Consider the following 24,354-nt stretch of genomic DNA (forward strand, 5'->3'; position numbering starts at 1 on the left):
AGGGAACGGTTTAATTAAAGTTGCACACCGTAGTAATTGGGTTCGTCGGTGACGGTAGCCGCAAGCGTTACGAAATTGGTAGAAAAACCGCATGACACGTTGCACCGTTACAATGTAAAGCACAAGCTTTCTTTTCCAAGGTGTGCTTCGTACTTCAAACAGAACTGTTTCTATTTTCCCTGTAGTAAATTAAAATATAAGAACAAAATCTTAAAGCCGATGTGTTTTAAGGAAAAATCTGGAAAAACTCTTTATCTTTATTTACATATTGGAGTAAAACATTATACTTCTATTTACATTCTGTGGTACACAATTTGCGCTCGACGATACTTAACAAACATTTGCATCGTTCCGCTGGTTCATTTGTGTGTTTTTGTTTTCGCTACACTTATATCACTAACACTTTACTTACTAGAACAGTTTCTCTCACATTCCCAATCATCCAGGCAATCCAGAAGGGGGAGATGGAAGTAATGGTAAGAGTCTACACAATTTGTTAAAACCAAAATCATGCACCTAATCAACGTGGAAGGAATTTGGAGTGATTCATTTTTTCTTCTTCCTAAACTTGTCACCTAAAGAACGCAGTACTTAAAGACACTTCTATCCTACTAACCTATCCGTATTGAGTGAACCTATCGTTTGAGCAACTTTCTCCGTAGCGAACGCAATCATTCCTACTGAACGATGAGCATTTTTAGAAATTTTGTTCAATAAAACTATGGACGGAAGACCCGATCAAAACGGCTTAAAACGCTCTTAGTAGCGGAAGTAGTGTGGACGGAAAGAGGACGTTTGCAATTGGTTTAAGGATGGCAGCACGCAAAACGGTAGAAACGTTTCACGCCTGACCGTTACGACAATTAGAGCTACTACTAGAAAGGAGAAAACAAAATACTAACACACACTAAGCAAACTACTCAATCAGCTAACAGTGGCAACCTAACTTAACCGGCACAGATGGCGCTGTTTAGAGTGGAGTGCTTTTTCAGTACACTAAAGAGTTTGAAAACGACGAGGAAATCAGGGGCGCGGGAGTAAGAGTAATTAATTTAAATAATCAGCAGTCTCTATCACCATTTGAAACGATCCGGGCAGGAAGAGGGTCGTAGAATTAAACACGACGGGGAAGAAGGTACATTGTTGGCAAGGTTGGTACGGTTCGCCCGATCGTTTCAAGAAAATAGGGCAGAAATGTGTGAGCAAAAATTAAAATATAAAAACGGAGGGAACGATATTATCCTGCTATCCAGGATCTATTGGTGGTGGTGTGGCTGCCTGCACGTTTAGGCAGCCGAGTCCTCCTCCGCTAGTAGACTTTGGTCCTTCGGTTGTATGTAGAGATGATGATGATGATGACTGTGCAGCAGATTGTGGTTGTGGAGTAGATGGTTGTTGTTATTGCTGCTACCGTTGCCACTGGTTGCCACCACTTCCGTCCCCGTACCAGCAATGTCCGACTCTCCACCGGCCGCTGCAACAACTCCATTTGCCTTCAGCAGGATGTAGCTGTCCCGATGCAGTATCCGGTGCTGGCCGTTACTGATCAGATGGCTGCCGCGCCGCAGCGACCGTCGGCCCATCTCGAGCAACTCGGTCGTCGGATCGTCCGTAAAGACGAAGTTCTTGTACGCCCGCACGAAGACGTAGATCATGGCGAACGCACCGGTCAGGATCATGCCGTACGACAGGATGGGCAGTGCGGTCGGCGCAAACACCGTCGCCAGATAGATCCACCTGCGGATCGGTGGCGTTAGTTCACTGACACCCTGTGGAAAAGAATGAAACAGAGCGATTAGCAAACGTCTTAAGGTATGCAATTGAATGTGCAAATTTGGATTATTACCTCCTCGAGCCACATGATGGGAAATACGAAATCCCGAAAGTCTTTGGTTGCCATCACGTTCGGAGCTTTCTCGACTAGAAGATTAAGCTGCACCCGTACCTGACCCTCGAGCGGGACGCCCAGTTTCTGTGGGATAAATAGAGGGCAACATTGGAAGGGTTAGATCGGGTCTTCCCTGTATTACATGTCCCTACACGACTTACCGGCTGTATCTTGAAGTACGTTTTGTGCTGTTCGGCATTTGGCTCGAGACCTTCAACCGCATCTAGAAGCTGTGGATCGGACTGGTAGAAGTGTGGGTTCGAAATGTAAACGGGTGCGCCTGTAAGTGAAACGATTGCAATTAGAGTTGTCTGTAATGTTTCAGAATTCAAGAAATCTTTAACTCTCAACTGCTTACCGTACTGGCAGGGGCTAATGTTCTGCAGTCCGTAGTACTTTTTGTAGTGCGAATGATCGAAGCAGCTGTTATTCTCATTTGGTGGTCCATAGGCGTCCTCGGCGAGTGTGTACAGATCGGCAGAAATTCCTGTTAACGAAGATAACATTATAGCAGGTTAAAAGTGATCTATGTTTCAGCTCTTCTCCTCTCTTCATATCTCTCGTTTTCTCTATATCTCTCACACTCACTCAGTATCTCTGATCCCTCTTTTCCTATCCGTTTCTCATTCACTATTACCTATTTTTCTTTTTCACTCTTTTTCGTCGAACTTTCCCCTTTTTTCCTTTTTTATTAATTTGTTTTTTTTTTATCTCGTTCTTTTTATCTCTCACACTATTTTTTTATTTCTTTTACCTCTTCTCATTTGCGTTTCCTACTCATAATATTTCCCTTTCACTGTTATCTCTTTTCTTCCGCTTCTTCTCTTCTCTTCTCTTTTTTCTCTTTCTCTTTTTTTCTCTTTCTTCCTGTTTTTCTCTCTTTCTTGGCTTATATTAATCTTTTTAACTTTTTTTATCTTTCCTTCCAACATTCAAATTATTTTTCTTTCCTACTCTTTCTTACTCTTTCTTATTCTTTCTTTCTCTCTTTCCTCCCAACCAAATACTCACCATCCTTTTCGACCGGTTCCCGATAGACCAGAGGTAGCGTGCGGCAGAGATCCTTATCGTAGATGTAGACCGTATCCTTCTGCGTGATGTCGCGCGGTGGAAAGAAGCTGCCCTCCGACGCCTGTATGCTTCGGCACGGCTCGCCATCCCAGTGCGGCAGATGGTCCAGTCCGTTCAGCTTGTCAAAGTAGCCAAACTTATCCATACCCGTATGGCCCGTGTGCATCGTTGCGTACTCCGTCAGCGTTCCGTTTCGCTGCACACGTGAACGTGGGGACAAAAGTGTGTGATTTTTTGTTGTTATTTTTTATACCAGGTTGAAGAACAAGTAAAATCATAAATGGAGAAAAGAAGAGAAGAAAACCGGGGACAGGTTGTTTGGATTTTGTCAGCAAAAGTAAACAACGGAGGAGTAAAGATAAGGGGAAGTGAAATTGTACAAAAATTATAAAAGGTAGAAATATTTTGGTGAAAAGCAACAAAACGAGATGAAAGGGAAAAAGAAAAGATTAGCGAGAGTAAACGATTGTGGAATGTAAATACGTTAAAAAAATAATGTAATAGGATGAAGAATGTAGTGAGTAAAAAGAAATAAATTGTCATAAATTGAAATAAAGAACGAACACCAATGAAGCAAGAATTAAAAAAAGAGTAATGAAAATCGTAAAAAGTCTACAAAAATTTAAGTAAACAGATACCGAAAACATGATAAAAACAAAAAATAATAAATAAAGAGATTGAAATGAAATAATCACTTAGGATGATTGGCCAATAGTAAAGCCACTATGTAGTTTAGGGAGTAACTCTAAGCTTTCAATACTACGTTAAAACAGTGGAATTAGCGTTTGGAAAAAATTGACTTATTACAACCTGCAACTATGGCCAATAGGTCGATGCACTAATAAAGACAGCAAGCCAATTAAGTATTTTTCCATCAGCACACAATTGAAAATTCACTGTACTGGTTGAAAGTCCTAAATTACTCCAGAGAAGCTCCCAGACTGTGGAGTGCGAGCGTCTGATTAAATTTACAAACTACACCAGACAAATTACTAAATCATTACCAAGGTCAACAACGTTTACCTTCTTCCCGATTCTTACAAAAAAAGAAGCTTCTTCTTCCTACAATGTAGCCATCATCAACCACACGAACACGCGGAATTGAGCGGAAAATTCCTGTTGAATTGTTTCCTACTGCACTGCACGCCTATCCCCACACAGGCTGTAGCGAAGCGTTATGACATGGCGGGAGATAATTCATCCATTTGCAAAGCGCAAACACACGCACACACGGGTGTTGGCATTACCGCATCGAAAGTGCATGTCCGTTTGGTAGAACGAGCTCATCTACCAGTTTTTTTGTAATTTCAAAAATCAGCAAAAAAGCGACTTATGCAATCGCTGGGGAAGCCCCCGTTCTGGGCGCACTCCCCGTTAGGTTCGAAGATCACTAACGCGATCGTTATCACGCACCGATGACCGATACGATGCGTGCAGGGAATGAGTTGAAGGGTGTGCCAGCTTCTAAGCTTCCGATTTACTAAGTAGATGGAAAGTTTTACACCAGTTCGATAGCGAGTAATGTAAGCGTGATCGCTCAGATAGTGATCGCCGGGACGGAAAGGTTTGCATTTCATTCTAGCGTGTCGGTGGTAAAACCAACTTTGCCGCATTGAGGTTCCCACGCAAGCTGCGGCGAGAGATGGATGAAATATGATCGGGCCAGGCGATGCAATCAATATAGCGGTTGTAAAATCGCGGTAGCTTCTAATCAGTGTAAAATGCTTAACAACGCTGGCGTAGACATTGTTAACACACAAAGCCTGCCATCTTTGTTTCAAGCACGACGCGAACAGCTTTCCTGCTATTCTATTTAAATTCTTGCTCGCACCGTGGACCACTTTCCACTACACTACACGCGGGGGCTGGTGGCGTGGCGATTGTATCGCTTTGCAGCGGAGCAGCGAGTTAGAATTTCCAATAAATTACCCTCCTTACCCTGTTATTAGAAATGTACTTCCTGCATACTTAGAGCAGGCACAAAAAGGGAATCGTAATTAAGTGGCAGCAAGCTTTGGCGCTACAGACAGACTAATCTGCTACAGAAAAGCCGTCCGCTTCTCGAGTCTCATCGCGTGCGACAGTTAACAGAGCTCCCGCCGTGAGCTTCCGAACCGTCGTTAGCGATGATTCACTAACACCCGGCAGCGCTGCGCGCGGTGTAAGTTATTTTATCGCCCACCTCATCAGCATATCAGCATACCTCCTGCTCCCATTGCCACCAGTGCTTGTAATAATCGTTTGTTTACAATACAATGCATTGGTAGAGCAGACACGGGGGGGAAGGCAAGGTACATAGATCGCCCGTTGCAAAGGAACTTCAAAGGCAGGCAAAAATTGAAGGCGTCTGTGGCGGCTGCTTTTGATACGCTTCATCGGTTCTCTCACTGCGGGTGGTGGTGGTGGTGGATCGAAAAGATGAAAGCAACGTTCATCTGGGACGAATTAATAAAGCCAACACCCACCCTCGCTGTCCAACGGTAAAGGGAGTTTGCTCGGTTGCCCTTTTCAACCGTTGCGATAGGTGCCGGCAAGTATCGCGAGTTGGTTCGAATTGATTAATTTACTTTTGATGATGCGATTCTTGGTAATCTACCCGGCAGCACGGTGGACGGGCACCACTTGCAGCACCTTTTCCATGTAAGGCGGATAATGGTCGATGCTTGGAACGCTTGTTCGATTAGCCCTGCTAGTCTACATAATTAAGTTAAAAGTGCCTCAAGAGGGGTATCAATTGAGTAGCACTTCAAAAAGCTTTACCACCTCGTTAAAAGGGAATTTGAATAATATAATTAATGAAATAAATATAATCCGCATGTTTTGAACCACTATTTGTTTATTCTTTTCTATTTTGATGTGCTTTGTTCCCCTATATTGATCCACTATTAGCATCCACGTGGGTTTTAGCATAGGACAAGTTTATGCAAAATCAAGTCGTTCCTCTTCGTTCAGATGCAAGAAAAGTCATTTGAATATCAGATGTTTGGTATAAAACCTTTGGTATATTTTAGATGTTAAAATAAACAAACTAAAGCTCTTCTTCGACTCGATACTGATGTTGCTTAGAAGCTGGTGCATTTGATTTTTTTATGATTTGCTTTTCGAATGATTGGTCGTATCATTTTGTCAATGTTTGAAAATAATAATAATCTATCATATCGCATACATTTATGCACTTCTCTACTAATTCGTTTTATCTTATTTACGGCATGTTCACTTACCCCGCCTAACCTTCATTGCACCAATAATCGTACCTTGTTGTTGTCTTGCTTTGTCTCTAGAAAATGGTCAACACAGTGTCAAGACTAATGCGAAGGACTATAATGAAACTGTCAGCCCGTTGACGATCACTGCTCGGTGCCACTGCCGTAAGACACTGTTTGGCATTGTCCGTCCGTCCAAGCTGCCTCTAATGTCTGGCTAATGCAGCAGCAAGCTAACTACCGTAGCGGTAAAGAACCCGCCACACCGTCGGCACTAACTCATCGATCCGGAACAGCCGCAAGGAAAGCCTGACCCGGTGCCACCGCGCCAGTGCTGAACAGAAGCGCAAAAGGTTCAATGTCAACCTAACGGAACGGCGTTGCGTTGTTGCGCTGCGCGTTCTGCAGTCGATAGAAGTTCAGATATTTTGCCCAGGAAAAGAAATGCACTAGCCCGTAGTCCGCTTCCCGGCATGAAATGGATGGCGTAAAGATCGAACTGCGCTGTTTGTCGAGTAGTCCTAACGCAAGCTTATCTTCCTCGATGGCAGAGCAACTTCAACGAACACATGTCTGTGGTAATCGATAATTGATGGGTGGTGGGTCTTCCTGCATCCAGCCGTTTGGTCAGGGTCATGATCCCCCGGAGAGGAAGCGCTACTCGGACTCGGGAGTTGATCCGATGCGTATCGTGAGTTTCTCATCGCGCAGGTAAGTGGGCTCTAATTGCCACCCCAAACGATCGGTTGTGAGTTTTGCAGTTGTAATAAAGTGTATGTAACAACAACAAAAAATTGTGTTTGTACATGTGGAACTAACGATCGCGATGAAATATGGTAACGGCGAAAAGCTTCGTAGAAATTGATTTGACCGAGTTGCCGCTCACGCCAATTGCGTACACTGCCACACAGTCGGCACTCGGATGCTGAGAAAATGGTAATCTAATTTCCAAACAAACACACTTAGACACTGCACAGCAGCGACAGGTCATTAAACATTCCATTGAAACATCACCCGCATAGCGCGCTGATGTGAAACTTGTATCGTTTTCCACCTCTTTGAAAGGAGAGAAATGCGGGGAAAAAACGATAACACTTGATCGCTGAGTTCTTGATTCAATGAGAAAGGAACTAGCAAAAAAAAAAAAAAAACAAAATTCTCAGCATCGTTCTCACTCGATCAGGCACGATCGTAATAACAATGCTGTGACGGAAAATGCGGAAAAATGCTGAAACCATGCCTACCCTTCGCAACCAACTACTAATCAGCTTGAAGCGTTTCGTGGTCTAGAAAAACATTAGAAGCAACGGCAGAAATAGACGGCTCAGACTGCTAGCAAGGCCATTTAAGAGCGTTACAACAAAAGTCAAGGTTTTGCGAGATGAAGGAAACGTGCATATCAATACTATTAACTTAATTCTTGCTAGATGCCCCAAAGCTTCCGATAGTATGCAAATAAGTGAACTTTAAGGATGAGTGTGAACGAGTGTGCAATCGAAAAGGTACGCGCGAGAAGATGATGAAGATGTGCAGAGCGTTTAGGATGATGATCATCATCACGCATTGATGATGGTATGAAGGTGCTAGATGAATCTGATGATGATGAAGAATGATGAGATGATGGTGATCTGAAATGAATCGAAACACACAAAGAAAGAGAAGAGAAACAAAAAACAGCAATGGAACAAAGCGAGGGTCGGTCTAATCAAGTTACGCGCGTCTTCGGCCACAAACTTCCGAGTTGTCAATCGGTATGCTGAATGTGAAACGCTTGGTGTAATGTAATTGTGTGATGTGTGAAGCTTGTGGAATGAAGCGTTTTGTACGCTTTGCCGGGGGCACGATGATGATCGCCACGATCGTAAAAAAAGGCTTTATTAAACGTGGAGGGGAACTGACACTAACGATGAGCAGACGAGGGTTGGCGAATGCAGTCATGGAGGTCGTTGTTTGTGTGCGCAATTTTGTCATAAATGTGGATAATGATGAGATGAGCGTACGCGTGTGTGTGTGTGAAGACGCCATTTCCGGTAAGTCAATATGTATAGCGCCTAGAAGCTGGAAATGATCTCTTGAGCCCAAGGTACGCACGCACAGACAAATACTTACCCCATTTAGTAACCCCATCTTTTCCATCGGCCGCCGGTTCCGGGGATAGAACCGGTGGGCCAAGCTGACGAGCGTATCGTCGTACCCAAATACCAGCTCGTCGGCCGTCAGTGAGATGAACGGTTTGTATTTGGTCGCGGTTAATATGACAGATATCGTTTTTGCCACGAAGAAGCTAAGGTACTTGCTTTGGGTCGAGATGGTCTGGAGTGAACAAAATAAGATCTAATTAGTCAACGCACACGTTCGGAGCATTCCAAAAGGGGGGGAAGTTGAAGCAACACTTACCAGCAGCGGAATATTTGGTGTCGTAATTCGCAGGTTCTTATCTACGCTAAGCTCAGGAACGAACTGCAGTATCTTCTTGTGCTGGTACGTCACGGTGTAGTTGTCGTGAAACTTAATGTTCACTTTCTCCATATCCTCCCTGGGTGGAATAAGATAGAAAAGGAGTTAACAATGTATGCAAACCAATGGGTGGAAATGTCTATCTAGCGGCGAGGAAGTACTGGCGACGAGAACGGATCTCAGACTTTCAAAGACTGGACGGCCGTGATCTTGCGTTTGGATCGCCGATTGGAGGTAAAGTAGTTGGTTACGATCTTGATTGCGGTACGGCTGCCGTACTGCCGGCAGGTTGGTTTACCCCCCTCTCTCTTTCACACACACTAACTTAGGGTTGACGCAATTACTTGTCTAATAAACTAATCCATCGCACGCTGGAGACTCTTTGCTAATGGGTGGATCTTCTAACTGCAGGGTGTACTGGTGGCGCGCGGTGGCGATGGCATGGAGGTGTGCACGCACCAAAACTAGTCGTACTTGAACGTGGCCGACGGCCCCGCCGGCGACACCATTGACCGTTGAACTTCGTCCCTGGTGTAGTGTGCCCCGGTCCGAGCGGCAATTAGGACGGTGTGGATGCCGAGAATGGGGGCTCCATTTCGGTGACCGAACCTACTGGTACAATCACGCACTACACGCGTTATGATTGTGCAATTGGCATTATGTAAACACCATCATCAAAGTGCATCTATGCAGGTGTATGTGTGTGTGTGTGCGCGCTAGTCACGCAAAGCGAAAGCCGCGAACTGCAAATAGCGATCGACGATCTGCTGATGCTTCCTCCGATCGCGATTAAATCGTCTCGCTCGCAAAAGCAGGGGAATTTCGCCGCACCTTTGCCGTGTGAGCTTAATCGAGTTGTGCGCTGTCGCTACCCGTCCACCAAAGATATGCCACGCTAGATTGTTTTTAATTTTAATGAAGGGCAATTTTCTCCCCACTAACTGATTGTTACCCCGCGTGCTACAATCGGGGAAAACCGGGACGCTCACGCTCGCGTATGACGATTCTAGCCAGCCGATCCCAGACCGGAAACGTAAACGTGATTGTTAATGAGATTGCTGTCGCTACGATTCTACGAACTAACAATTCCCGGATCGAGGATATAAATAGATGGGTTCAATCGAAGCTTCAGTTAACAGACCGATTGGATGTGGAATTCATGCAATGCGACATCGTACGGCACGGATACAGGGTGACTTACCTATACACGAATGGTCCTACTTCAACTAGTTTTGGCTTTTCACCGGCGAGGAATCCCTCCGGGTTCGTTACGTTAAATATGTACACCTTAGTTAGCCTAGTCACACCCGGACGCTGCCAGTAGTGGAAGCTTATCGTGCCGTTCCACAGTCTCAGATTCTGGAAAGAGAAGTTGCGGGATGAGCGTAACCGCTTTAATGGCACTTGTTGTTAAATGTGTTATACCTTCATGATGAAAATGTTTAGCCAAGGCACGGACGATAGGATCACACCGGCGATGAGGGTGACAATTCCAAAGATAATTACCGCAACGCGATCTGGAAAGGAACGGGAAGCAAAAAGGGAGCAACATTTGATTAATGTTCCATCGGTACAATGGGCAATCGTATCTGTCAATAAACAATGAATGGCTCAATAGCCTCTCCTAACTTTAAAGTAAGCGGAACGCAGGAACGCGAGCCTCTCACTCACAGAAACGGAGCAAATGTAGTAATCAAACTCCAAACCACAAAGACGCTTCCATCCCCTTTTCAGCTTGGTCCTTCGAACCGGATTCTCTTACACGCGTTGGAGTAATGTTTGATTCGAGCAGGATGTGCAATATGGCTTGTGTGTTGTATTGCAGACCCCCTTTTATCGTACAAATGTGTAACCACTGGATAGGAAGGTTGATGCATTGTGCTGCTCTTTGGTAATGCAGTGAGATGATGCATTTCGTGTAGGTGTTGGTGCATTGTACTGTACGATGGGGAGTAGGATTTTCCCACGATAATAAAGACGTGGTTGCAGCTGGAATTGCCATACATTGCCTAGCCGCACCGAAAGGAGCAAACATGGATGAAGAGCTCAGTGCTGGTCAGGTAAACCGCAGCATTACTTTAAGGACAAAGTAGGCACCAGTTGCTTTATGATGACGTTGATGGGAAGAGAATTGGTTTTGTAAAGAGGTTTGATGGACTAATCCGGAGTTTTCAAGGAAGCTCGGTAACGGGCTTTTGCTACACTTTATGCTAGAAAGTGGTTTTATGCATTTTTTTAACAAAGTATAGGTTTTTGAAAAAATTATATCATATGAAGAAAATTCCTTTTGAAAGAGATAAGGATTTTAATTGTAGTATGGAATCCTCTGTATTTTTTTAATTCACTTAACTGTATTTTTTTATTTTTACGATTGGATTAAAAATCTTTTTTTTAATTTTTACATAAAATGTTTTAAAATATATCAGAAAATTTACACAAATCCAACCAGATTCGATTCCCTTTATATATGTTTAGAAGTTAGAAATGCGTGAACTATTACATTCGTCTCTTTTTCACTACTTGTTCATAAGTCATAAGTCATTCAAAATATAACCGATATAGGTTCAACCCCCGAATGAACCGTTTCCCCAAAGGTAAGATTGACCATCCTACCAAGGGTAATTCATAAGTCACTGAGTGCTACAACCAGGCCTTGACCGACAACAGTTGTTGGGCCACAGCAGAAGAAGAACCGATATGATTTATTGTAACAGTGATGTCCCTAAAAAATCTAGTCTTTTTAAGAGGAAATTGTTTCTTCAAGATTGCAAGATTGCTTCAAGATTGCAGCTTATTTTGACTTATTCCCGTCATGTTTGATACATTATCTGTCTCTTCAAGATAAATGTCGCTTTAAGGCAGATAAAGTTATTGCTCTAGAATATGTCATATCCGTCAAATGACAAGAACAAAAATATGATACTCTGTGGAGGTGTTTGAGGAAAAGTTTGAGAATGATTCAAAAATCATTCACCTAACCGACAGATTCTGGGGCAGTTCCCAAGAGCCCAAGGCTCTTTCGAGGTTTTCCTTTTAGTGTCTCCACTGTATTAACATTTAGAGCACTTACTTTTGAACTACTCAGCGACTTTGTACATGCGGCAAAAAAAAGATAAAAGGAGTACAGTTGTCTTGACTAGACAGCCACAGGGTGATAAGACATTTGCGAGATTAATCGAATTAATTAAAACTCGCTTCTACTTGACCCAGACTCACCTTTTCCAACCTTTCAAACCATATAAATCAACCTTATGGTCGCTAAGCGTCAAAATTTCACCTCAAGCGTTGGGCCATTAATTCAAACATGCCCAACCTGACCACCCAACAGACCCTTTGGCACACACACACACACATTGCATGTGAGACCTGCATATGCATATATTATATCACCCTTCCTAGAGCAAGTGTTCATAACCTTCAACTTCGGCGCACGGCGCGATAATGATAAGGTACGGCCCCGTCTACACCGCTGTGGCCGTCGTCCTTCGCAGCGCTCGCGGAAGTAATCGAAAGGGGTTAATTATTTGAGCTGTGAAAAACGAGCCACCACAGCGAACGAAATACCACCCACCTTCCCGATCTAATCCTTATCGGTGGACATAGGTCAGTCATCGATTTGTAGTGTAATTTCACCCACACACACACACATTCCACAGACGAGCGGATTCGTGCTCATGTGCCTGTGTTCCTGTTGACCTCCGCCGGGCGGTTATGGGTTACCGCGCGTCTAATCGATTTGTGTAATCCAAGGTATAATCATGCCAACCCACCTACCCCAACGGTGCACGATGGCCTTGTAAGGGCCACGTGTTTGCCAACGGGGTTTTGCACAGCGCGATCTGGTTAAAGGATCGGTGGCTGCAAGATGCAACACTGCCCTGCAAAAACCCGTTACGCTAACCCGACTCTAATGAAGCAGTGGGGGCAACTGTTGTTAGGGTTAGGTCAGTGCTGTGACAGTGTACCGGGAGTGTACATATGTATGCAAGATGTGCCAACGGTTTAATTGAATAATAATTACATCATGGAGCACATAGAGACGCAGTCGATCGAGTTCCTTGCAGACTGTTGACGGTTCGTTTCATACCACGATCGCTTAGAGTACGCTGCGATCACTCGTCAGCTAGGTATGTGCGAGGTGTCCTATCACGACCTACCTTCTCCGTTCGCAGCTCCAAAACAGGTATTGCGAGCCATCGAGACGGCAGCATTTCGTTGACCGTGCAAGGGGATGGATTTTCGGTTATATAATCAACTCTTGCGTACGATTTTGTGCTTAAAAATGGCAACCTCCTGGCGGATAGCCTCCTCCCCCCTATGGTGGTAAAACAGGTCGACAAAAGGAGTGAGCTGAGGAACGTGGAGCGAAACGAAAACAAATCAAACAAGAACAAATGCTCGATCTTTCTTTCACTGCACGAGCTGTAAGCATGGCACGGTGTTGATCTTTGGCCTGGGTGGCTCGATCCTTACTCGTTCCCTTGGCCTATTTACTCGCGGCTGAGTTGTGGGGTAGCCCCACTAAAATAACGAAAAAAGAATTAGAGATTATGGCCAGCTTACTGTTTAGCTTTTTGATATCGCCACCCATCGCCAGCCGATCGAAACCCGTGGGAACGATCAACAAATTCTTAAATCGGCGAACAGTCGAGAAGCAGGTCGTGTCGCAGTTGATGAGGCACTAACTCGTTAAACCACCGATCAGCTGTTGCTTTGTCGCTGCACACACACATACCCAGGAATCGGAGGAGTCGTCCTCCGTGTGGACCTTTGCGAAACTTCACACGAGACCCACACGCTGTTGCGGTTGTATCAAGGGAGTGTTTGCACGCCAAATGGCCTATCAAATTACCCCCGCCTTCTCTGGTGTTTCGATGGAAAACACTGCACACCTTGTGCAGTTCAGTAGCGTGAAGTTTTCCAGAAGCAAAGCGTGTGTGTGTCTGTTGAGAAAGGTCTGCACGCGATCGTGGTGCTGGAAGAATCCAGCATCACCACCTCCTGCGAGCAGCGTTCCATATGGGTCAATCTTGGTAAGGTAACTACTATCTTTCGCCTTGAACGGTGTCAAGTTAAAGCCGTCCCGCACAGGGGTACGGTGTGGTTGTTGCTGCAGCCTGCGTGTGACTCTTGCACGCCATACACACCATCCTTCGAGAAGTAAGCAGCAGGCATAGGGGACTAAAAAAATGCAACCCGTGTCTGCAAAACCTTTCGGTGCAATGGCAAAACTGCAACTGGTGCGGTGGCATCGATCGATGGTTAAACTTATTATGTAAGCTTGGCGCACGCGCGCGTGTGTGTGCTGTACGGGGTTGGACAGAGCATTTTCTACCGCACGATCTAAAACACCAACCAACCCACCTAGCCAGGGCCCAGGTTGACCGGTTTGTTTTTCTCGTCTCCTGCCGGACGATACGGTGCTCTCACCGGTTTTAGACACCGGTCTTTTAGGTTAAAGCGTCAACCCGATTAGACCGTGCCGGTGGCCGGTTGGCAAGAGGGATCGAAGTGAGCGGTATGTTGCTCAAGAATTTCCCTCCATCCATGAGCCGCTTGGGGGCGCATAAATGGATTTTGTTTACGAGTTGTGGTTGGTTTCTGTTATGCGATCGTTAGTTTCTTTCTAATAAGTTGCAATGCGATAGGTGAAAAAGGATTTCAGTGAGGAGAAGGGAAGATGTAGAAACTGCACAGCTACACACACACACACATATAAATGTGGACAAAATTATGGTACTTCTACGAGGCAGTAGCAGGGGCTGTATGCTATTCATGCTGTACTTTGACCAGATGACATTTAGTCCTTCGAACCGGATTAATAGGCAACGTTGATTATATCGATATTTTTCATCATATCATGGTCATTAGTTTATTGTTGGGCAATTGATGTAACCATCAAATCATTGGTTGTGTCAATTGTGTCATTTCTCTTTGTTTTTGTGCATTTTGACATATGCAAGCATTTACATTAAAGGTCGCCAAACTAGAATCTGGGAGCCATGGTGCAGTAAATTAAGACATGTTAAACTAGCAAACGGAATAAATCTAGTTTCCCCTATTTTTAATGATTTCTTTTAATTCTGTTCTCTGCGATGTTTTAATTTAGAAAGCTGAAATGTCAGAATTTTTAAAAGAAAATATGAATCAATGATAATAATCAAAATTCTTTTATTGTTTTGGTCAAAATCGTTGACCATAATTTATAACGTATAATAAATATCAATAAATGTTTTCCAACTACAGCATTTCTCATTCATACATGAGGTATCTGGAATGGAAAAACAACTAATCGGCGTTTGTATACATTTTTAAAAGCTTGAACCATAACGATAGTTAAGTGCAAGTTATTTTTATGAAGTGTAGACATTATTGCAGTTGGCAACTGTCAAATTTCATACACAAAACTTACGAGAATTGTAACAATCTATCTCACTATCAGTTGGAAACTATTTTTTTACTGATTAATTTTTAAAACATAGATATTTTAGAAGTTTTTTAATAATTTAAACATTTCAGAAAAAGGCAATAAATTGATAAATAGACCATTTACGAGTCAGATCAAAATAATCTGCGCTTTATTCGGTCTTTTTTGGGACCATACAACTTGTTTACAAATTACATTGAAAAAAGGCATTTCTATTTTAATATTAGAGTTTTTGGGAATTTAATACCTGTAGGTTGTATTTACTGTTTACAAATAAATTTGGATATGTTTGGACAAATTTGGACAAATCTACCGAAAAGTTTGAAGATCATCCAAGATAGCGATCTTAATCAATCACTATTTATTTCATTGTACAAAGCAACAGTACTCGAAAACTAGAAATCCTCAACGTCAATTATTTGCCAGCCCTTGACGTTTAATAGAAATTTAGCAAAACCACACACGAATCCACTCTACTGGACATCGATTGCTAACACAGCGTACAAACACACAACCAACTGGCCCAAGATGCCCGGTGATCGATTGCAATTGCTCAGCGTGCCTAAGCGCATGACAACACAGGCAGCAGGAACCTGATATGGCTATGTCAACAAAGCGAAACCTGACCGTTTTGGTGGACAGTTTTGCGTCCGTCGGAGAAGTCGATAGTTGCACGTCTCGGGACGGGACGGGTTTCGCTTGTCGATTAAATATTTGCCCAATAACGTTCATCATCAACATCATCATCATCATCCTCAGCTGGACGAACTTTGACGCACAGCGAGGCAAAAAAAAGGTTTACAGGCAGCAATAATAATGATCAATCGTCATTAGCTGTAATTTGTGCATGAGACTCCCAGCAGCCGGGCCGAAATGGAGTACTCAATTGCGCTTGCGCGGGATGAAATCCGAACCAGAATCAATCGTTCAAGCGCGTGTGTGTGTGTGTGTGTGTGTGTGCGTGCCGCTTTCGAAGGACCCAAATCTGTCTGCACTGTTTGCTCGCGGACTCGCACGAAGGTCAATCGGGCAGGTTGGTTGGTTGGTACGCGCGTTCTTCAGTTAGCGTATGTCGGCTAAGTCAATATGCGGCCAGACCGGACCGGCAGCGAAGAGCGAAGAGCGCAAAAATTGCCCAAATATCCGGCTCAAGCCCCGAAAATGTGATCATCTAAATATGATTCTGTGCGATACATGATGATGCGTACCTTCCAGCGACGAGGAACGCATATGGAATACATTTCTTTCTCCTCACTGTTGTTCGCAGACAGCGGCCTCTGTTGAGGAATATTTAACGCAAAGAAGACAGAACAGAATAGAAGCGTTAATTTAATTTTTCAGATCATGGTACGAAGGGGCACCAAGAAGGAGAGGCACATATGGGCTGGCGTATGTTGATGCTGCTGCTGCTGCTGATTTGATTAGCGTTCTCGCGAGTCATGATCATGTAACTCGATCATGAACCAATAAGCACCGAGGTGCAAACAAAAAAATTGGGGGAATTTTTTCAACCATTACTTCTGCTCCTTCGCAGGTGTAATGTACTTGCCGCGGGGCGGGTGTTTGGTCCAACAAGAAAGATGCTATTTCATCTCAACACTTCGTTCGCCTGTAAGTGTTTGCTTCCCATTTGATCTGGGGGCTGGAGCGTTTCGGAGGACTATCGCAGTCGCTGCGGGATCTGGTGAGTGATCGTGGTTTTTGCTCAATGATCAGCGTTTCTTTTTTTGCGATGCCCGATTAATTGATTGCATGAATGAGAAGGGAAGGCAAACAACATTGTGTGGATTTGAAAGGCGATTGAAGGGACAAGCTGCTCCTCGGCATTAGCGTCGGTGGCAGTGCCGTAAAGCAGAGCTCGTTTGATGTCCGTGTAATGACACGGTTTCATCGACCAAGCGAGAGCAATTCCCGACGATCGACAGTCGAGTTTCTGCCGCCTGGTGTCGATTTTCTCCTGCGGGCACCACACAGGAGGTGGTGACCGAACCATTATACAGCATCTCGAGCGACGAGTGATGTCTTGATTTTTATAACCAGCACTACACGTCACACTCGGTGTGTGTGTGTGTGTGTGTTTGAGTTCAGCTAATCACAAGCACGAACAGGTTGAGGTAGAGTAAATGCTTTTGTCTATTAACGGGTGCACTCGGCGCTGGAGCTCCCTCGGGGTTTAATGTGTTGGGATTGAGGGTGGCAATACAAAAACTGGGACTGAAATTGTAGGGAAACGGTAGTGTATTATGCCTTCATCACGAACCACTTGGTGGCTTAGATAAGTAGGTGCTGAAAGGGTGCCCTTTTTCTCCTTGAATAGGCCATTGACATTTTGTAGTGATTAATTACGGCTAGAGCTAGATGATTAGCAGGGTTGAAGGAGCTGTTTAGCATCACTAACTGTATCAGTGTAGATATTTGAACTGTTATATGAGCAAATAGAGTGTTTCAGATGAAAAGAGATTCACAAAATGTCAGTTGAAACCATCGAAATATAGGGCTGACAAATGGGGCAGTTTGAATCGTCTGTTTCCTTTTACCTATTTTTCCAATAGAAATGTTCTCTTTGGATGACTCACAAAACCTCATATCTGTGGCTTATTTATCTTTTCTATAGCATTTCTATAGCATTTAATCGGTTTTGGGTGGAATAGTTTAGCGAATTTGTCAGTAGTTACTGGGTTTGTTGGGCTTTGGAACTCAGCGATTACCACACGTAATTACTGTAATGGTGGTTTATGTGATCATAATGCTCAATGAGTCCTCAATAAATGTAATAAATCTCCTTTTTATATATTTACTAAAGAACTTAATGAATTTCTTCGAGTTCATGGTCACATCTGGTTTAAAAATGTTTGATTATGTATCATCCCAAGCTTATGATGCCTTTTTAGATAATGAAATCCAAATAAATCCAGTCCAACATTTCTTTCCATTTGATTCTCTTCTTCTTCTTTGGCACAACAACCGCTGTCGGTCAAGGCCTGCCTTTGTACCCACTCTTCTAGTGAAGTGAGCTTGGCTTTCAGTGACTTATTGTTACCATAGCAGAATAGTCAGTCCTACGTATGGGGGACGGTCTATTCGGGACTTGAACTCATCGTGGGCATGTTGTTACGTCGAACGAGTTGACCACTGTACCACCTGACCGGCCCTTTTCAATTGAATCATTTATCAAAAAAGAAGGCGAGGTTGCATTGGCACTTTTAGACCACTTTTAGGCCTCTTGCGCAACATATGTTCTTGGAAAACATACATCATTAATATTAAGAAATCATCCGCAATCGTCAATACTTCGGAACTTGAATCAGAAGAACTGATAGTAGTCAGGTCTGGGATAAGAGTAGAAAATGTATTTTTTTTTAATAAAAACAGAGAGCAAAAGAGTCAAACTGGCAATAAGGAAGTCGGTAAAATATTTATAGCAATGAATGCAGTTAGAGCATTTTTCTAAAAAAAAAAACGAAATTACAAGAAAATTCGTCAATTATATCATTAATTTGATATTTCTTGTTTTTTTTCTATTCTTTTTGTTTTGTTTTATTTGTTTGTTTGATCAAATATTTGTAACATAAGGTCGAGCTGTAATCTATATCTCCACTGTTAGCAAGATTATTACTCTCTCGAAATATAGTAAAGCTGTGAATATTTGATTCAGAAATACATACATTTGAACTTATTTTAATTATTTATCATTAAATGAATTTATGTGAGGCAGATCGCAACACTCTCGAGCATCCTGCAAAGTAGGCAGGACAAGCTCGAGGACGACCTGTGCCTCTTCAAAAATACAGCCTACCGAGCACGACTCATTGAGCCGCACCCGCTAGTTCGTAGGCAGAGCCAAGCGTCACCAAGGCCCGTAATTTTCCTTACTCATTAGTTTAAGGCACAAATTCGAACACAATTCCGACGCGCCCTTTCTCCCATGCCGGCAATGCTGCTCTAGCGATGCGCACGCGCTACTCCCCAAAGCATAACAAATGTTCTAACGCGCGTGCACCGTTGTAGGGCTTCTATTTTTAAACGCACCGTTACACCGCACCAAAAGATAACAAACTTAGAAGGAACACTTACTGCTGTTAAACTTCGCTCCCTGCGAAATGAGCATCGATAGCGGCGTCGGGCCGCCCGGGCTGGGCGGCAAACCAAACAGCTGATTGCTAGCATTCTGTCCCACTTTGAAATAGTTTTTGTGCAAGCCCATCGTATCCGGTGTGGTTGGGCAGTGGGTCCGCTCGCACTACGGCGTCCGATGGCGCGGGACGTTGGTGGCGCGGGTCGCGTTTGACCTTCGGTCGGCTGCTGCGCCAAAGGGTCGCTGTCGGTGGCGGTCGGCTGGTGTGCTGTTTGCCGGCGGTGCGCATCTACTGCTGGTCGTGGCTGGTTTGCGATCTGCAAAGGAGAGCCGACACAAAACGGGGAGAAGAATAATTGTATTAACCGGCATCAAGGGTGGTTGTGTGTTAACATGTGTTTGAGCACGGTTGAACAAATTGTAATGATACTGTGAACGAATAAAGATGTAAGGAACAGCACTGTCGTATTTTGGTTTAGCTCCATTACGGAGCAGTAAAGTAGCAAAATATCCATACAAATTGTAAATTATTTAAATTTTTATTGCAACATTATTGTCGTTTGTTTTGTCCGTAGAGCATTATGGTTTTCTGTTTGCATTGGTTTGATTTATTTATACAATATCATTTAATTTTAATTAAAAACCAATGAATGTTCCCAAAATTGATCGTTTTTATATGTTAATTTACAGAAGAAATATAGACCAGGAAAACAGTGTCATGTGCTGCTGCTCGGGCTTACAATCAAAAACTCGTGGGTTCAAATCCACCCTAAAGCAGCTGAGGACAACCAAATATTGGGAAACACAATTTTCTCGCGGTCACAATCACAAACGAATTAATTATCATAACAAAGGGGCAAGATGATGAAAACAGAAATCTTGATTGTGTTCCATAAAAAAGCTAACTAAAAACTAAACACAAAACACATACTTCTTACGCTTGCCCAGCATTTGATAAAAATTGCACCTCGCTAAAAGTTGTTATTATTATCATCGGACCTTGGTTGTTCTTTGATAAGCCTGAACTTTTTGCATGATCAAACAGGAGATAAGAAATACACATAAGAAAAGAAAACTTCCAACCAAGATAAGAAAGCTTTATGCCTCCCGGAAGATGATGCCCCGCTGCTGTTGTTGTTACCCTTATCATATCCCGTTCTCAACCGACCGCAAACCCGCTACAACAGTGCGGGCACGTCGCAGAAATTCAATGTCGTCACTCTCGTGCGCGCCTTCATTACATAACAACCTCTTCTCCTCACCCGGCGTGTGGTGCGTGCTTGCTTGCACACACACACACCTTATTCCCATCGTCCTCCAGTGTTTGTGATCGCACCCTTTTCCGGCACGTGAGAGATCAGCCTGGCTGTGGCGTGGATGGGACTGATGTGGACGTCCGCGGAACGCACAGTTAACGCGCCACGGTTATGCGTACATAAATTACTCTTTTCTCTTTGCGCTTGCAGGTCGCAAGTCGCGCGGTACAGGTCGCAAGGACCCCTACCACACTGACCAACAGGACACTGGCACGCACGCAGAGGTGGCGACCTTGGCTGGCTGTGAGGACAAAGAAATAACATCAGCATAAAAATGATAGCCAAACGAGCGCGAAACTGGCCCCTCTCGCTCGGGTGGGACGGACGCGTTGCAGTATTGTTATTGCGGGCCGCTGGAGCCCGGTTTGAGGCGGTTTTGGGCCCAGTGTTGGGGTTGGTGTATGAAGACGTAAAGTTGACACTCTCTTGGTGAAGTGTGACATCCTTGTGTTGTTGCGTGGTGCTGCTTTCGTCGGTGTGCAGGAATTGATTTTGTGACACCACGCAGACACAGACCAGATACGGTGCAGGTTTGGAATGGCTTAATTTTGTGTCTTTTCTTCCCCTTTTTTTTTCTTCTTCTACAGACCAGCCTGTCACAGTTCAAAGTGCAAGAAAATGTGAGCTCTTTTTGTGCGAAATTTCACACACAACGAGATTGTAACAGGGAGAGAAATGAAAAGGTCAAATACGGCAAGGACCGGTTCCTGTACCGGGTAGGTGTTGGGCCGATGCAAGTTCCGAGACAACCACGAACAGACCGCTTCGCGATAATTGTCATGCAGGAGATCATAATTTTAAGCGATAAGTTTTACAGTTTTATTCCCTTCCCTGGTGATGCCTGGTGTTGGTGGTGGCTTTCAGCAGCAATACCATTTACAACAATTTCTCCACCACCGCCAGTAGTGCAGGAGCGGAGAACTGTCTCTTCAAGGAGCAGTTTTATTGTACAGCCATGTATGCGTGCTTGGTTCACAATTGCCCCGTGATCGGTGACGCTCATCATCGGTCTTATTAGGGTGAAGGTGAAAAGTTTTGCTTTCTTTGCACTACACGTGAGCCGTCCGCTTGAGAGAATCATGGCGCCAGGTTGACAAAATCTCATCTCGCCAATATGTGGCAATTAGTGTACCACGGTGCGGGTGACATCCAACACGGGAGGGAGCGAGGCGTGAATCTTTACGAGGTGACTCGTCCCGTTTTGACCGGAGGCAGCGCCGAGTTGAAGAGGGCGAAGAAACGCGACCTTGCGTAGAGCACTTGCGCTGAGTTGTCGCTCACACACACACACACATACTATGTCCCGTGAGTCGCGCTCGCTTTTAACCGGCCAAGATGTATGTTCACGCCAGATAACCAATGCGACGAAGCAAAGGCAAAACACTCCGCTCAATTGTTGCTACTGGTTAATTAATTAATCCTCGTTTTTTGTTTTGCTGCCATTACGGCTACAGCCATTTTCGAGCGTCTATGCGCAAGCGAACTCTTATTACACGCAACACGGGACGGGACGCCGCAATGTGGCTGCGATTTGATGCGCAAATTAAAGGCGCGGAATATCCCAAACTAATTTCGCAGGTGCAATATGGTTGATTACCGATGCTGATGAAGAGAGCAGCAAAACGAGGGTTGCTTGCGAAGAATTTTCGTAGAAGCAGTGGGCAGTAAGTCTGCCAGCGGTGTAATGATTTTACAAACGACGCAATACCGGCCCAAAAGGGCAATGTTGTGAAATGTTTAGAACGCGGAAGAACGTTCATTAGCATTAGTTGCAGGTATTAGTGAGAGTCGCTGTAGTGTTTTGGCGAATTTGCGAATAAATTAGACTAGAGCCGAATTTTCTAGAGTAATCTCTGGTTCGCGCAATGAAATCTCCTGAAAATGACGTCACTTTGGTACTAAGAAGCCATTTCCTCCTTCAAAGCCTCACTTCTTTTATATTGACCTTGGTTTAATGCAGAACTTCCATCAAACTGACAGCGACGCTACTAAACACGCCACCTATTGGCAAATCACTCAAGCTACGCAACACTTCCCTCAATGTCACACGCACACACACACGGCGCTACAGGATGCGCACCTCAAATGACCTTTTTCGCGTTTCGAATTTGCGCTAGTTTTGCAAATGTAAACAATTTCCGCAACGCGACCACACGCACATGCGCGAGAGGGTGGCGTGTACCGCAAAACCGGCGGAATCGATTGCGTAAAGGAAATCAAAACCTCACAGCAAGCGTGAGCGAAAGAGACGGGAAGCTGAAACGAAACCAAAACAATTAAACTAGAATAAGCAATTGGCGCTTTTCGCTTGTTCTGGCCATCATTATCAAGGGAGTGCTTCCCACCCGCACCGGCCATTATGCACATTGGAGGTGGCCACCTTGAAGCCTTGATACGCGCGTGTTTAACCTTTGCCTGCGCTTTGGCGTCGTTTCTAGTTTCGTTGCTTAGCTGCGCCTACTAAGCGCGGGTACGATTCGTTACCCATCCGACAGCGCGTTTATGCTGTGCGGTTCAGTGCGTACGGGCCCGTGTTCTGAGGTTTATTAGGTGTTTTTGTTGTTGCGTATCATTATTTTATGTTTGCTGCGTTTAAAAAAAAAACCCAGAAAAAGGTCTGTTTTTCAACACGATAAGCTTTTTATTACACTTGAATGTATTTTTTCCTCTACAAATTAGAGTAATCTCTTATAGGATGAAGGTTAAATGGTTAACAGAAACATAACATGAATGTACTGCGTGGAACGATTCGACTTCCGCCTGAGAGCAAACTTTGCAGCAGAACGAAACGGAAAGGATCGGTACGCAAATATCCTTGAGTCGCAACGGCCGTGTTAGAATGCTCCAAATTGCGTCTCGATTGTGGAGCCGAACCTTCTGGCTTACCAGTGGCCTACAAAAACCGTACCAGCTAGATTACATAAGCGTCTCGGCGCATCGGCCACACATACCATCGGTCAGCTGCCAGGCGCAATTATTGTAAACTTGATACTTGAATGGCAAGGCTTCAAATGCGTTTCGAAGACGCACGTTGCGGCGGGAGGAAGAGCAGCAGGCGTCCACCACGCAGCGCGCCAATCGCCGATCAATCGCCCTGACCATAGGCCATCGCACAAAAAAGGCCTACCCGTGGGGCCTATTTTCCTTCAGTGTGGCCTCCTCCCCGCGCTTGGTAGGCTTCTTTTTCGGCAAATTCGTGTCGGCAGCCCCACACACCATCCAAGCCAGCCAAGACATCGATTGCGCAATGATAATTAGGCTTATTATTATTAACCGTTCCATGTTGCACCAGCACCAGCAGCATGTGCAGAAAGCCACCCATTGGCAATAGACCGAGGGAAGAGGGGGGAGGGAGAAGCGTGCGTGGTAATCAGAACCATTTGCCAAACAACTCGATGCACACTCTGCTGCCTCCTTTTCTGCCCCACAGCGAGTAAGCGAGCGCGAGGAACGAGTTTTCCTTTCGCTGGCGAAATGAGCTTTGCTCCACATACGCGACGACCGCGCACTAACCTCCCACCAAGCGAGGGGGAGGGTGGGCAGAAGAAATGCAGATCACTCGGGCATGGTTGTAGCGTGTGTGTGTGCGATTGCTGCAATTATTGTTAACACCTTTTTTCACCCTACCACCCCGCGAAGTGAGTGAATTGGTTCGGTGGAAATCCCGGTGTTGCCTAGGAGGTGCTGTTTTACGGTCCACCGACTTTAAGGGACAGTGGGTGCAGTTTTGTCAGCGCTGACGGGTGGTGTTGTTGCTAAATGTTTGCCGTTTTGAAGGGTGAGAAATGGGAAATGGCGTTTGCCGTAGGAACTGAACCATTGTTGGCCATCGTTTGAGTGCATTTGCATAATTTTGGAGCTTTCTGCAAGAAGTGCAATGTTGAACCTTCTATTCAAACTGTGATCGCTACATCTTG

The 24,354-nt window shown here is 44.5% G+C and overlaps 1 protein-coding gene and 1 non-coding gene across 4 annotated transcripts in view; both read right to left on the minus strand.

Annotated features, from left to right (window-relative positions):
• Positions 1-230: 230 nt before the first annotated feature.
• LOC121593274 (lysosome membrane protein 2) overlaps positions 231-24,354 on the minus strand; it is a 43,168-nt gene continuing 19,044 nt past the window's right edge. For all 3 annotated transcript variants that reach the window (XM_041915495.1, XM_041915498.1, XM_041915497.1), the window contains exons 2-11: positions 19,121-19,438; positions 10,045-10,136; positions 9,821-9,978; positions 8,560-8,698; positions 8,272-8,475; positions 2,900-3,155; positions 2,247-2,375; positions 2,050-2,168; positions 1,847-1,972; positions 231-1,769 (exon numbers count right to left, since the gene is read on the minus strand). In XM_041915495.1, coding sequence (XP_041771429.1) covers positions 1,287-1,769; positions 1,847-1,972; positions 2,050-2,168; positions 2,247-2,375; positions 2,900-3,155; positions 8,272-8,475; positions 8,560-8,698; positions 9,821-9,978; positions 10,045-10,136; positions 19,121-19,250 — 1,836 coding nt within the window. In that variant the 5' untranslated portion in view covers positions 19,251-19,438 and the 3' untranslated portion in view covers positions 231-1,286. The remainder of the gene's footprint in view (positions 1,770-1,846; positions 1,973-2,049; positions 2,169-2,246; positions 2,376-2,899; positions 3,156-8,271; positions 8,476-8,559; positions 8,699-9,820; positions 9,979-10,044; positions 10,137-19,120; positions 19,439-24,354) is intronic.
• On the minus strand, positions 18,755-18,936 carry LOC121594972. The gene has a single exon (XR_006005080.1). It is a non-coding gene; the product is annotated as a U12 minor spliceosomal RNA (small nuclear RNA).

This window comes from Anopheles merus, chromosome 2L (assembly GCF_017562075.2).
Source record: "Anopheles merus strain MAF chromosome 2L, AmerM5.1, whole genome shotgun sequence".
Classification (NCBI taxonomy): Eukaryota; Metazoa; Arthropoda; class Insecta; order Diptera; family Culicidae; genus Anopheles; species Anopheles merus.